Raw genomic sequence first — 16,110 nt, forward strand, 5'->3', positions numbered from 1 at the left:
GTGCGGCGGGCGCCGTGTAAAACGCTATACTGTGTGCGTGTAAACCGCAACGAGAGACTTTGATCCTAGCACTGTTTTATAGTATTATAATTTATAATGGTACAGTTTAATAAACTAGCGGACAGGATTAAAAATATTTGAAACGACCTGACATTCTATATGTATTTATTTGACTCAAGATAGTACTCAGGGTCTGATGATGGAGCCGGAAGGTGGTCACCGGTACCAATCAACCATGCAACTAAACCACTTCGTGTTTGGGCACGTTTGATTCGGCTCAACAAGATCTTTGACTTAAGATAGTACTCAGGGTCTGACGATGGAGCCGGAAGGTGGTCACCAGTACCAGTCAACCATGCAACTAAACCACTTCGTATTTAGGCTCATTTTATTCGTCTCAACAAGATCTTTGACACAAGATAGTACTCAGGGTCTGATGATGGAGCCGGCAGGTGGTCACCGGTACCAATCAACCATGCAACCAAACCACTTCGTGTTTGAGCTCGTTTGATTCGTCTCAACAAGATCTCTGACACAAGATAGTACTCAGGGTCTGATGATGGAGCAGGAAGGTGGTCACCGGTACCAATCAACCATGCAACTAAACCACTTCGTGTTTAGGCTCGTTTTATTCGTCTTAACAAGATCTTTGACACAAAATAGTACTCAGGGTCTGATGATGGAGCCGGAAGGTGGTCGCCGGTACCAATCAACCATGCAACTAAACCACTTCGTGTTTGGGCTCGTTTGATTCGGCTCAACAAGATCTTTGACAAGATAGTACTCAGGGTCTGATGATGGAGCCGGAAGGTGGTCACCAGTACCAATCAACCATGCAACTAAACCACTTCGTGTTTAGGCTCGTTTTATTCGTCTCAACAAGATCTTTGACACAAGATAGTACTCAGGGTCTGATGATGGAGCCGGAATGTGGTCACCGGTACTAATCAACCATGCAACTAAACCATTTCGTGTTTGGGCTCGTTTGATTCGTCTCAACAAGATCTTTGACACAAGATAGTACTCAGGGTCTGATGATGGAGCCGGAAGGTGGTCACCGGTACCAATCAACCATGCAACTAAACCACTTCGTATTTGGGCTCGTTTGATTCGTCTCAACAAGATCTTTGACACAAGATAGTACTCAGGGTCTGATGATGGAGCCGGAAGGTGGTCACCGGTACCAATCAACCGTGCAACTAAACCACTTCGTGTTTAGGCTCGTTTTATTCGTCTCAACAAGATCTTTGACACATGATAGTACTCAGGGTCTGATGATGGAGCCGGAAGGTGGTCACCGGTACCAATCAACCGTGCAACAAAACCATTTCGTGTTCAGGCTCGTTTTATTCGTCTCAACAAGATCTTTGACACAAGATAGTACTCAGGGTCTGATGATGGAGCCGGAAGGTGGTCACCGGTACCAATCAACCATGCAACTAAACCACTTCGTGCTTGGGCTCGTTTGATTAGTCTCAAGGAGATCTTTGATACTGAAGATACACAAGGTTTGATTATGGAGCTGAAAGGTGGCCACGGGTCCCAGTCTATCATGTAACTGAACCACTTAGTGTTTAGACACGTTTTATTCATCTCAACAAGATCTTTGACACAAGATAGTACTCAGGATCTGATGATGGAGCTCGAAGGTGGCGACGGGTACCTGTCTATCATGCAGTGTTGGCATCAATCTGAACTAAATCAATTCGGATTGATCAATCGAATTGACGCGTCAATCCGAATTTATCAATTCGAATTGATTTAATTCTGATTGACGCGTCAATCCGATTGTATCAATTGGAATTAACGCATCAATCCTCAATTCGGATTAAATCAATTCTCATTCTAGATTAACCTAGGGTCCCTTTCCTTTCCCTAAGATTAGTTTTCAAAGGTGTCCTTTTTAGGGACTTACTTACTGGACTTAAAGTCGATATCTGGGGTTCCCAGAGGTTCGAAAACATGTTCCTGATGTCAGTATTGACTGATGTCCTTTTTAGGGACATTTTTCGAAATTGGCCAATTACGTTCATATTCGTAATCGATGTCGATCATAGGTCCCGAAAAATGTTTCTGACGTCAGTATTGAAGGATGTCGCTTCCATTTCGGGACATTTTTTTAAATTGATCGTTGGCACTTTAAAACGATATCTGAGATTTTCAAAGGTTCCGTAACATGTTTCCGACGGCAATACAGACGGAGTTTCCTTTTTTTCTGGACATTTATGGGACATTTCTTCCAATTAACCGATTGCGTTCAAAATCAATATCTGAGGTGCCCAAAGGTTTCGAAACATGTTTCTGACGGCAATACCGAGAAATGACCTTTTTTCAGCAGGGTGGCGTAATGCAGGTAGTAAAGTAAGTACGCGGCTAAAGTGTAGAATCTAAATATTGCCGTTGAAACCATATTTTGCACCTCAGATATCGATTTTGAATGCAATCAGTCACTTTCAAAGAATGTCACTAAAATGTCCCAAAACAGGACACCTTTCAATATTGCAGTTGAAAAAATGTTTAGAAACCTCTGTTTACCTCAGATATCGATTTTAAACGCAATCGGGTAATTTCTAGAAATGTCCCAAAAAAGGACATCTCTCAATATTTCCCTCGGAAACAAGTTTCGAAACCTTTGGGCACCTCAGATATCGATTTTGAACGCTATCGGTTAATTTCAAGGAAAGTCCCGAAAATGTTCCAAAAAGGACATCCTTCATATAGCCGTCGGAAACATGTTTCGGAACCTTTGGTAAACTCAGACACCGCTTTTGAACGCATTTGGTCAGTTTCACAAAAATGGCCTAAATAAAAAGGACATTAGGTAGGTACATACAAAGTAATCGTCAATCTGAATTGACGATTGAGGATTGACCGATCAATTCGAATTAACGATTAGTAATCGTCAATCTTCAATCAGTAGATTTAGAATTAGTTTCGTCAATCCTCAATTCGAATTGATCGGTCAATTCTCAATCGTCAATCGTCAATTCGAATTGATGTTTTGCCAACACTGCTATCATGTAACTGAACCACTTCATGTTTGGGCTCGTTTGATCCGTCTCAACAAGACCTTGGACACAAGTTAGTACTCAGGGTCTGATGATGGAGCTGGACTGTGGCCACGGGTACCATGTCTACCATGTAACTGAACCACTTCGTGTTTGGGCTCGTTTGATTCGTCGCAACAAGATCTTTGACACAAGATACTACTCAGGGTCTGATGATGGAGCTCGAAGGTGGCGACGGGTACCAGTCTATCACATAACTGAACCACTTCGTGTTTGGGCTTCGTGTTTGGTTTATCACCTAGTGTCAAAGATCTTGTTGAGACGAATCAAACGAGCCTAAACACGAAGTGGTTTAGTTGCATGGTTGATTGGTACCGGTGACCACCTTCCAACTCCATCATCAGACTCTGAGTATCACCTAGTGTCAAAGATCTTGTTGAGACTAATCAAACGAGCCTAAACATGAAGTGGTTTAGTTGCATGGTTGATTGGTACCGGTGACCACCTTCCGGCTCCATCATCAGACTCTGAGTATCACCTAGTGTCAAAGATCTTGTTGAGATGAATAAAACGAGCCTAAACACGATGTTGTTTAGTTGTATGATTGATTGGTAATGGTGACCACCTTCCAGCTCCATCATCAGACCCTGAGTACTGTCTTGTGTCAAAGATCTTGTTGAGACGAATCAAACGAGCCCAAACACGAAATTGTTTAGTTACATGAGATACTGGTACCCGTGGCCTCCTTCCAGCTACATCATCAGACCCTGTGTATCTTCAGTGTCAAAGATCTTGTTGAGACGAATCAAACGAGCCCAAACACGAAGTGGTTTAGTTACATGATAGACTGGTACCCGTGGCCACCTTCCAGCTCCATCATCAGACCCTGTGTATCTTCAGTTTCTTGTAACTTGTTTCTTGTAAATAAGCGAGTACCTATAATTTCTTTCGAGTAATATACGTTCATAAGTACGAGTATGGGGCTATTCATAAATTACGTCGTTTCAAATGGGAGGAGGGGGGGGGGTCTGGACATCGGATGATGGTAGCATGACGTAGGAGGAAACAGAGTCATCCGAAGCATGATTTTTGGATGATTTGAGGGATGGGGGGGTCAAAAATAGATGACGTAATTTATGAACAGCCCCTATGTTCATTTGCACTGCATTTAGTATTTTCGTACTTACCAAATAACAGTTTTAGGACTTTATAAGTTAAGTACAGTTAGTGTTGTTATGGTTGATTTCAATATGCTTCGCGAAGGATCAAGAATGTTTAATCCATCATTGTAGTGCGAGTGTGGTAGAAGGGATCGGAATACTGAGCTCGCACGGCCTGCCGCAGCGCGTAAAATACCTAAACTCGCTCAACCCCGAAATGTAATAGCACTCTTAACTTCAAACTCGGTAATAGTCTTGGTTGTGCAATAAAACAACGCATATAACAAAATGATTATCTAATAAAAATAACATATTGTACAAGTTTATGTAAAAAAAAATATACATACCGAGAAACTTTCTAATAAATTGTCGATTAGTTTGTGTTTTGTACAATAAAGAGTTTATACATACATACATACATACTTTGTATCAAAATGATGATAAGTTTACTTCTTGGAATTCAAACCCAGTTCACGTGACGACATAATAATAAGAATGAAATGGCCTATTCATAATTTACATAACGAATAACGACTAAAACTTGCAACCGGTTAGACAAAACGTGATTTGCAAATTCCAATAAAATTTGATTTCGTATCGCTTCATTCACGAATCGTCACGTTTTGCGAATAAATTAATCGATAATTTATTCCAACGATAGCTGTGTCTAATTGTGTCGATCGGACGGTGTTTAATTGACTGAAATAACCAGATCTCCTGGTAATAAATTAGTTTAAACTTATGGCCGATCAATAGCTTTAGTAAAGAGCAGAAATGGCAGATTTCCTGTTAGAAATAATAATTATTCGTTTTGTACCAAAATGTTGGTCCTACAACTCGACGTCGTTTTAATTTTCTACTAATCTTTTTGTGAATTCATTAAGGTTTTAGTGGAGTCTTATGACACCGACGACACCGTAGGCAGTTAGGCACTCGGTTGTCTACTATTTTGTCCTTCTAGTGCGAGCTCGGTTTGGTGGATTTTCATATACATTTTGTATGGACCGTTACAAAACTGATACCCAAAATTTGTATGAAAAACTGACGACACTTTTTCTTTGTCTCATTCAATAGTACTCGTGATTCTGAGTCTAAATATCCCAAAATAAACCATTTATTCTGAAAAACCCCTTAGGATACCAATGGAAGCACCATATTTTGTATGAATACCATAACGTTCAAAATCCTGTTCTACGAGTAAAGTCCATTCCAATAGAACTTGCTAACAAAGGACGTAACTTTGTTTTGTCACTGTTTCTCCTTGAATTTTCACATCATCTCATCAAACACCATTGAAACACATACACTATACACTAATAAAGCAATCGTTACCGTAAAATACAACAATATATAACTGTATCTTGGATATTTAATTAAAAGTTTAAAATGTGTGTTTCGGCCTTAAGTAAAGGACTAAGTAAGACTCTTGCCCATCACTAGTAAATTCATCATTCAGAGACAATTTCAATATGGCGGTTTGTTTACATAGTTCGCAAGTTCTATTGAAATGGACTTTATAATTAATATCTGTATCGGTTGCAGGCGCTGCGCTGGTCGTGCGGCGAGTGCGCGTGGTGCTCGGTGTGCGGCAGCGCGGGCGGCTGGGCGGCGCGCTGCTCCTCCTGCTCGGGCGCCGCGCCCCGCTACGCGCACGCGCACTGCGCGCCGCCGCCCTGGCGCTGCGCCACCTGCAAGGACATGCCCGCTACTCCCAAGCGGTGAGTACTTCAATCATTGTTCGGTGGAATCTCTTTATGTCGCCGTTACACTGTGGTCACCACTACAAAACTATTCTGTAAGGCAATGCCTCTACTCCCAAGCGGTGAGATATTTGTAGGATATTCTCTCTCTTCTCCGCCATTATAATCTGCGGGCGCAGCACGGTTCCATTTTTATCGACTATCACTATGCGCGTCCCTTTCGCACTTACATACTTGTTAGAACGTGACAGATATGGTGACAAGGGATAAAAACGCCACCGTGCTACGCCGCCTGGTTACCTCTATTGAGGTACCTCGAATGGTAAGTATAAGTAACCTCCTCCTTATATGGTTATATGGTTAACTCTATCATGCCATTTCGTGGGTCACTACTGCAACTCCGCCTGTCGAGATTTTATATAGCTGGTAAAGCAAATCATGTCAGTAAAAAAAGGCGCGAAATTCAAATTTTCTATGGGACGATGACGATATCCCTTCGCCCCTACATTTTTCAAATTTGCCGCCTTTTTCTACTGGCAAGATCTGCTTGACCGAGTATATAATTCTCATATTGTCTTCCTGTACTTTTTTTTAAAGTTACTAGTTGTTTCAAATGGCTTTAAAAATGTGACTTTGATTTAATTAGATATATTTAAATTTGTAAATGTTGTGTGCAGGTCGGGTGGTGCGACGACGCCGCGGACGAAGAAGGCGCGCACGCCGCGCCGCGCGGCCTCGGACTCCGAGCCCTCCGACGGTAATGACCCCCCCGCGCCGCTCGACCAGAGAATGTCCAAGGAGAAACAAAAGTTTTTCAGATTCAGCGCTTTCAACCTCGTCAAGCGGCGGCGGCGCGACTCCTCCAGTGACTGGGAGGGCTGGGACCGGGCGAGGTTCAACGGCGTCAGGGTCACGAGAGTCCAACGGTTGGAACTGCGCCTAGAGCGCCGGAGAAGGCGCCAACCCTCAACCGACTCCGACTCGTCCTCGCCCCCGTCCCCCCCTCGAGAACTCTACTCCCCGCCCCCTCAGTCTCCCGTCCACACGCCGACCATCTTCGAGCGGCTCGCCAGCGACTCCTGCAAAGGCGCCTGGGGTTTCGCCGCCGAAGCGCAGAAGCAGCGGCAGATCGAAGAGAAACCCGTAGAGTCGAAGCGACGCTCGGAATCCCCTAGAAAACAGAAGCTAGAGCCGAGAAGGATAGCTCGGCGGCGCAGCAGATGCGGCGAGCGGCTCCTGACAACCTTATTCGACGGCCTGTCGGAGTTTTACTCGGTACGAACGGAATCTAGATCCCAGTCGAGGCATCGCGGGCGGCCTCGAAGAGAAAAATCCGTCCGACGCGAATCCCTGACGGAAACCAGAGAAGCCGAGCGACAGGTCCTAAAGGAGACCCGCAGCACCTTCCGCAAGCACCTAGAGACGTTAAAACGCGAGCGCAGCCCGAGCGCGCCCCCAGATTACATAGTACCGAAAGAGGAGTGCAACAGTAGACTGTCGGCCTCGTCGCTCGTGCGCCTGGCGGCGTGCAAGCGGCACGCGAGCGACGACAGCGACAAGCTGACGCGCGCGCTCGCGCTCGAGCGAGCCCCGGCCCCCGCGCCCGCCCCGGCCAGCAATCAGACGGGTAAGGCCGCCGACCCGGCGACGCCCGCCCGCCCCGCCCCGCCCTGTCTGCCTGCCTGAAGGGGAATTTTCTGAATCGAGTGTCCCGCTTACTTTTTTTTAGTATCAACTTTTGGCTTAATTCCAGTCAAAATCACGGGGACTATCGAATAAAAAAAAAAACAAAAAAAAAACTTCTCAATAAAAAAATTATCTGGATGAAATACGCATTTTCACATAAGTACATTTTGTATGGACCGACACAAAACTAACACCTATGAACTACCTAAAAACTAAAATAATGGGGACGCTTCTTTGTCTTCAATCGGTAGTACTCGTGATTCTGAGTCGAAACAATCCAAAAGATTTCGAAGAAAAGTAAATGGGACACTTCTTTCTGAAAACCCCCTTATACGTTTCTGCACTCATTTACGTGTCGAGCCTGAAGTCACTCAGTACCGCTGTCTTCAAACAATGGCTGATATTTCCGGGACATCCAGAGAGATCCTCAGAAAAACACCGGTTCATTGTACGAATTTGTCTTATGGAATCTTATAAGACAACTTTGTGTCACACCCTTATGGACTAACAGATATTCAGCGGTATCCATATATTTCTCTTATGGGATCCCATAAGACAATTCCAGCAATTCATCAGTGTGATTTTCTCAAGTAATCGAAGTGGATATCACCGATTGACATGTAAATGACTGGCCATTTCGTATACCCGAAGAGCTTGGCGCTATTGAATTAAGCTGTATATCGACATGAGCGTCAAAATCGACACCGCACAAGAATTTGGACAAGAAAGATTTCTTCCCCGTGATGAATATTGGGCCTACAAGCTGACTTGTCGATTTGGACGGGATATACTGCTTAAGTTCCCCAGCGTCGGTTGGCAAGGCAGGGCGGCAGACGGCGGGCGTCATCTCGGGCCGGCTCCGTGCTGCGGGTGAAAGTGTCTCGTGGTGGATCGTCCTCTGATTGGTGGCCGTGGTGCTCGTGTTCTCTCATTGGCTCATTCTCTGCTCGAAGCGACGGTGGCGCCGGTGACTTGTCGGGTTTAGGCGACCACACATGCACTTTCGCTCGCGTACATGCGTGAATGTACAGCTTTACGTGTTACGGTTATGTTTGACGCAAGATACAAGTGATGCGAGTCATGTGGTGTCCGTTTTTATTATGTTTCTGACGCAGATGATAGTTTCCATAGCTTTTGTCTCGCGTCAACAATTTTTATTTTTATCATTTCACATGTACTAATCATTTTACAGTGGTGATTGAGTTCCTTTTGATTTCCTATTAATTCTGATTAATCTTTTCATTTACAGTTTCGGTTTTTCATTTTCTTTTGTAATTTAGTGTAATTTGGATTTCTCCTTTTATTTCATGTCTTGTTCTCTAGTGATCAGATCCATCAAGATTATTAAGTTAATCTCTAGCGGCCCACCATTGCACCACCAAGAAAAATTAACAAAGTGAATCAATGGTATTACACAATAGAATTGAATTTGTTTTATTTTAAAATCAAAGTTAATAAAACGAAAGCAACTCTATTCCATTTAATAATGAGTTTAATTTGCATTGGCATGACGGGACGCTAGAGGATAATCATTATTATGCATTAAAAATATGTTAAAAAAGTAAAAACTATGATGGCTCTGTTCACATATGTACAATGTACTTTGTACGGGTTGTACAATGTTTGGTAACGTTTGATTCGTAGTAAAACGTTGTAAGATCTAAGGAACATTTAGTGGGCAACTAACTGCACAGTTTAACAACGTTGCGCTCTTGTTTCACTCTGTACTGTAGTGGAAAAGGTCCCAGAAATGTAATATATTAAACAGAGGTTATTTGACTTGTAAGCATGTCCATATTGAACGTATTATATCCCTTTGCAATCCTAGTAAGAAAACGAGATGTTATGTGTAAAAAGATTATTTTAATCAATAATTTAATATTAATTTTGGTATGTAACATTTTATATTTTCAGTGGAGTTTCGTTTTCTAACTATGTTTATCGTCAGTTGACTGAAGTTACGACATAAATCATATCAATGATTTTTAAATGCTGTGGTCGGTAAAAAGTTTTAAGAGCTTATTTATTTAAATTGTCATTTGAAGTAACTATCAAAAAGTTTTCGATCTGGGCGCTTCATATTCCAAATCTTTAAGAAACATTCGTTAATTTGTTTAGTTATGTCAGTTAACCATGTTCAGTCAACTAGCTTACATGAATAACCCAAACGTACGGATCTAATCGTTCTCGAGATTTAAGAATTCTAAATGCCACAATTCTCACCTCTCAAGAGCATACGTAATTCAATTTGTATATACCAATGTGCCACCGTCTCCCTCCAGAAAGCAAGAAGCTGCCGCCGGGCGTGACGGCGGGCGACGCGTCGCTGTTCAGCGCGGCGCGCGCCGCGGCCGCGCCCGCCGCCGAGCCCGCGCCCGCGCCCGCCGCCGCGCCGCCGCGCTGCCCCTCCGCCATCGAGTTCGGCCAGTGGGAGATCGACACCTGGTACTCCAGCCCCTTCCCGCAGGAATATGCCAGGTCAAATATCTCCTCGATCCACTATAAATAATTTGTAATTCGATTCAAAATATTCTTTATTCGAGTAGGCCTTTTGCACTTTACGACGAGCACTTTTGTACTTTTCTTAGTTGATTTCGAGACAGAAACGACCCATATTTAATTAGCAATGTACTCCTGCTTCTGTGGTCGGGAGAGCTATCAGATATTTATAAGCGTATCATTTAAAACAAACTGAACATTTTAAGTAGGTAAAAAGATAAGGAAAAGATTAAAATGCTGACAGGACTATTTTGTTGCTCTGTGTCCATTTTAGCGACTATACTCGTAATGTCCTTTGCACTTCTGGCCGCACCTAAAAACAATACCATAAACACTCCCCATTACATCAAAATCTCTAAAATGTTCCTCAAAATAACCCATTCTAAAACATGAGTTTGTGTTCATAGGTGTAATTTTCTAATTTTCTCTTTCAGGCTACCCAAGCTATTCCTGTGCGAATTCTGCCTTAAATACGCGAAAAGTCGGGCCGTGCTCATGCGCCACCTCGACAAGTGCCTGTGGCGGCACCCGCCCGCCACCGAGATCTACCGCTGCGGAGACATATCCGTCTTCGAAGTGGACGGAAACGCCAACAAAATCTACTGCCAGAACCTCTGCCTACTCGCCAAACTCTTCCTCGACCATAAAACGCTCTACTACGACGTTGAACCATTCTTATTCTACGTGTTAACTAAGAATGATAATAAAGGATGTCATCTGGTCGGATATTTTTCGAAAGAGAAGCATTGTCAGCAGAAGTACAATGTGTCGTGCATTATGACGATGCCGCAGTACCAGAGGCAGGGCTACGGGCGGTTTCTCATCCATTTTAGTGAGTGGTGGAATCTTTATTACATATTCCTTTTATTTATGATAGGGTACTTTCTTGTGATCAAAATATAGTATTTTATATAAACCAAAAAAGAACTCAATAAATTAAACCTTTAAAAAGGTGACTCGCAAAAAGCATCTTGAAATTGGTTTCAAGTTTAAACTGTTGGGAAGTACCCTATTGTGTTATATTGAATTAAATAATATAAATATAATTTTTGTTTCAGGTTATTTATTATCAAAAGAGGAAGGTCAACCCGGAACACCAGAAAAACCTCTATCCGACCTCGGCCGAGTATCGTACCACGCTTACTGGAAGTCGGTCATACTCGAGTTCCTCCACGACCACAAAGACAAACCGTTCACGCTCGAGGACATCGCGCATACAACGGGCATGCACATGAACGACATCGCCGCCACTTTCCAACTGCTCGGTTTCGTCAGATACCTACCCAACAATGACTCAATGAAACTAGGCCTCTGCATAGACTGGAATAAGGTCGATAGTCACGTGAAAAAATTAAGAAGTAGACCGCGGTTGGAAATCGACCCAGAATGCCTCAGGTGGACGCCGCTTCTGGCCCCCACCATCAACCCCTTCAGGTCGCCCGACGAAGGCTCCGCCGACCAGGACACTGAGAACGACGAGGAAATGAAAACTGAGAGTGAAGACACGGCGACAGAACCTGAAACGCCAGTCACCAAAGCGGAGACCAAGTTGAAGACCAAAATTGAAAAGGAGAAGACCCCTGAACCAGTTGAGGTCACGTCATCCGGGCGACGGCGGACGAGACCTCTCAAGTACAGTGAAACAACTTACCAGACTACTCCCACGCTCGCTCAGGAGGGCGGTAGAAAGAGGAAACGGGATGTAAACAGAAAGCTTTCCGAATCCAATTTAACTGAGGACGATAAGAAACCAGAGGAGACGACGCCGCGGCAACAGAGAAGTAAAAGTGTTGCGAGACGGTCCTCCAGAGTCACTCAGAATGAGCTCAATGAAGACTCCAATCCTACTCCGACACCCAGAAGCAGGAGACAGAGTGTTAAAGAAAAGGAGACATACGCCTCTGATAGCCAGGATAGCCAAGAAGATACCCTCGAGAACTCAGTCGCCGCAACAGCCAGTGTCAAAGCGAAAGCCAAGCGAAAACATCCCTGGCGTGGTCGTCCTAAGAAGCGACAAAAGGTCACCAAAGCTAATAAAGTCAGAACTGATTCCCCTGATGCCAAGAAAGCAAAAATGGACGAGGAAACCAACTGCAAAACTGACGACGATTCTGTGGAGGAAGAAAAGCCCAAATCGCCTGTTCAAAACAATACTTCCCCCAAAAGTCAAGATGTCGAAAAACCCAAGGAGAAAAGCAAGAATTCAGACAGCTCTGAGGACTCTTCTGGGGAGGCTGATGATGAAATGGATGTGGAAGAGGTAGAAGACAAAAGAAGTGTATCCAGCAAACCCGCCAGTCCTCGGCAGGTAGAAGAGAACAGCACTGATCATCACACCAGTGACATGGAACTTGATAGTATACACATGGACTCACCAAAATCTATAGCTGAGAAAGAACAAGTTATTAAAGAAACCTCCACTGAAGACAGTGAGAAAAATGACAAAGCCAGTGAAGACGTAGAATCACCCGCCGTCAACGCTACAGAATCAAAACCGGAGTCGCAGTCGCAAAAAGTAGATGAGCAGACAGAAGCGAAAAATGGCGAAATCAAGTCACCAACTAAATCTTCGTTAGACGACAAAGAGACTATAATCATATCAGAATCAGACGACAATAACAGCCAAAGTTGTCCGTTACCTTCTCCTAAACCCAACAACACGGTACCGGCGCAAACTAACAATGAAAACAAACCTAAAGAGGTTGAAGAAAACGAAAGCCCTTCTAAGGTTATACCAGTTGTGTCCACAGAGAACGCTCACATAGTGCTAGACCACAAGATTCAAGAGGAAGTGAATCCAAGTAGACCACCAGTAGATCTTATTGTTCCTAAAATACATCAGATAGAAACTATAGTAGTTGAAGGAGAGTCTGATAATGGCCCATCGCCCCTTACGCCACCAAAACTGAATGATAAATCTGTTATCAACGAGTCACCAAAACAAAAAAGGACTCCAGAAAAAGTAAATTCTGAATGTGAACAGAAAAAGTGTGAATTAAGAAAGGAAACAGTTATCCAACACCAGACTATGGACGAGCTTAAAAGTACAGAGAAAAAGTCTCCAACTAAACCTGACTCAATCATTCAGAATGTGGACCTTCAAAGAGACATGAGCAATATGAAATTACCCGAAATGCCTAAACTTGATTCCTACCCAGATATGGAGAGAAATAAATCTCAAAATTGCGTTGTTAGCAAAGAAAGCGAAATCACTTTTAGAAATGACTTGGTTAATCCAAGAAAAGACGAGATGGTCATCACGAGAAATGTTATAGAACCAAATATGATCAACTACCAGAATACTGTGAGTAACTCCATGACGATACAGCAAATTAATACGGCGCAGCACTCCTACCTCAACCATAGAGCTAGCGTCAGCAAGGAGTCTCAAGCCGTCCAAACAGACAAAGTTATGAAGACCAGTGAAACTAACAGAGTTAACAGCATGTCTGACTCCCCTGTGATAAGCAAACCGACCAAACTAGAAGTGCCTCATCCCATTACATCCCCAGTCATCAACCCAGTGATACCCAAAGTACCCAATGTTACAGACATCAATTTTTTACCTAGATGCCAAAGCGCCAATGCCGCTGTAAACTTAGGCTCTGAAATGGACCCTAATTTTGCAAATAGTAATGCTATTCAGAATTCCCTCGGAGGATCTATGAATATCGTTCAGTGTAGCTCACAGGATAAGGACTTAAAACCAAGGGAGAAAAGCAAGCTCAGAGATGTTAGAGTGAATTCAGCTCACAGCAAATTGGAGAAACCGGAAAAGAAAAGCAAAAATGACACTCCGAGAAGCACGCCCGAGCCCAAAGTGGTGTTTTTTCCAGAGCAAAACGCTAACGCGCGAAAGCCGGAGACGTCAGTCCCTATAAACGTCATCAATACCAACGCCGGCCCCGTCACTAGCAAGCCCGAAACAAAACCGACCAACGAAGCGCCGAAGAAGCAAGATTTTTTTAAGAAAGAGAAAACTAACACCGCTAAATGTGACTCAAAAAACAACACAGTCAAACATGACAAAACTTGCACTACGCAGCTCGCCTTAAAACCGGACCAAAATGATCTAAACAAAATGCTCCCCAAGCTACGCTATGACAATGATCTCGTCCCGAAAGACTACCCCATGAATCAAATCCCAAACTACCACACATCTCATGCTCAGTACCAGTGGCCGCCCTGGGACCCCGCGCGTCTCGCACAAGGGACATGGGACCACAACAGATTTCTCGACATGAAAAACAGCGACAAAAACTATCTTGACAAATTCCAAGGTTTCAATCTACCTCATCTTGAACAGATGCAGAAATCGCCCCAAAAGCTCCATCCGAAATATGATCAGAAGGATTTCCATAACATAGCTTACGGGGCGATTTCATCCGGCATCTACGCCACTACCGGCCTTCCGCATTTTAAAGAAACTAAAGCACCGACTTCAAAAGCGTCCGAATGCTCGCAGAAGAATGATTGTAAACCTTCCAAACAGTCAAAAACAACAACAGCTTGTCAAACGCAGTGCGAGCCGAAAAAATCTCAGGCGCAAAACGAGGCGCAAATGAAACAGATGATGCAACGCCAAGTCAAACAACAGGAAGCTGTTACCAGCTGCGCCGAATACCGACAGCAAAGTCCTCAAGTGCTGACCTCCCCTGGCTGTAAAACTCCATTCAACAACGGTCCATGCAGCCAAGAGAAGGAAATAGAAAAGAAAAGTAGACAAAAGAAGGAGGAATCTCCTAAAGAGAGTAAGGAAGAGATGTGTGAAGCGGTCAGTCCGGCTTTGCAATCTATGGGAGTGTATACTCCAGACTCGACCAGCAATTCAGTACATTCAGTGCAGTACCCTTCTTGTGAACTCGACGTATCGCAGCTAGGACTAGAGTCTCCCTCAAGTATCGGATCGGATCTGGCGTCTCCGTGTTACATGCACGCGACGCCGAGCCCTCAGTACCCGCACTCGGCGATACACATACCTTCGATTATGACGCAGCCCAACCAGCCGCCGAAACAGCAGAAGATCAATAACAGAAATAGGTGAGTCTTTATAATTTTGTGGGAAGTTGTTCTGAGTTTTTGATGTGAAATTAGTTATTTATTTTTAGCACTTGCGATAAGGTTCAAGCGTCTAATATGCTTTTTCTCAAAAATGGACGTCAAAGTCGACTTTGCCGTGTAAAAAATAGGTCGCGAAGCGCGGAGTTTATGGTCAGTCAAAAATTAAAAAGTTAAAAACATTGCAGTCTCGATTTTAGGACTGCAATGTTGCATACAAATTCCATTATTTGTCGAGTTCCAAACTTTTTAAAAGTTGAAATGGCCATATCAAATGAAGGCACAGGCCCATTAAACAGCCAAACAGATGATTAGTACCGCGACTATTTAGCTGTCTCAAATAGGTTGGCGTATTTTCGGCAGAAAAATACACTTCTATTTTTTTATTAAAAAAAATAAAAAGGCGGCAAGGGCTTTGTTCTGTGAAAATATATACGTAAGAATGTTGCTTTTGTAAAATATTTCTATGATATTTATATTTCTTGCACCATTTTTGAGAAAAGCACTATATATGACTCGGCTGGAAGGCTACTTGCTGGCTTCGGATTCAATTAAACGGACTCCCAAGGTCGTCCGTTTAAAACGAATCCTCAGCCTGCAAGTAGCTACTTCCGAGCCTCGACAATAATGTACTATTGTACTATTGACATAAAAAAATTAAGACTAACATAAACACAAACTGTCAAACAATTAACACAAACAAAACAAGTGTTCAATTTTGTATCCAATTATATGCTACTATAAAATTTTGTTTCATGTTGTCGAGAGGATTTTTATGACGTATTTGCTATATTGCGATCGGTAATAATTTACTACTTTTCATGATAGTCGTCTGTGTCAGTACTTCGGAGGTACTAGATTTGTGGGTCAGTTTCTACAAGCGTCCCTCATTAAATATATCTCATCATCATTCTTGATTTTATGAGAACGCCGAGATGGTCGACTTCATGAGATCCAAAACCTGTCTTGCAAATTAAACACAATTTAAAGAGGAGCGCC

At 43.3% G+C, this 16,110-nt stretch overlaps 2 protein-coding genes across 7 annotated transcripts in view; both read left to right on the plus strand.

The window, feature by feature from the left end:
* Positions 1-16,110, plus strand: part of LOC134672789 (RNA-binding protein lark) — a 529,293-nt gene that overhangs the window by 246,864 nt on the left and 266,319 nt on the right. The gene's annotated exons all lie outside the window — the stretch shown is intronic.
* LOC134672859 (uncharacterized) overlaps positions 1-16,110 on the plus strand; it is a 32,971-nt gene that overhangs the window by 14,085 nt on the left and 2,776 nt on the right. Inside the window, exons 3-8 of the mRNA XM_063530809.1 lie at positions 5,711-5,886; positions 6,546-7,540; positions 8,362-8,424; positions 9,837-10,032; positions 10,488-10,885; positions 11,112-15,093. Of these exons, the coding sequence (XP_063386879.1) occupies positions 5,711-5,886; positions 6,546-7,540; positions 8,362-8,424; positions 9,837-10,032; positions 10,488-10,885; positions 11,112-15,093 (5,810 nt within the window). The remainder of the gene's footprint in view (positions 1-5,710; positions 5,887-6,545; positions 7,541-8,361; positions 8,425-9,836; positions 10,033-10,487; positions 10,886-11,111; positions 15,094-16,110) is intronic.

The sequence above is a fragment of the Cydia fagiglandana genome, chromosome 17 (genome assembly GCF_963556715.1).
Source record: "Cydia fagiglandana chromosome 17, ilCydFagi1.1, whole genome shotgun sequence".
In the NCBI taxonomy this organism is placed as follows: domain Eukaryota; kingdom Metazoa; phylum Arthropoda; class Insecta; order Lepidoptera; family Tortricidae; genus Cydia; species Cydia fagiglandana.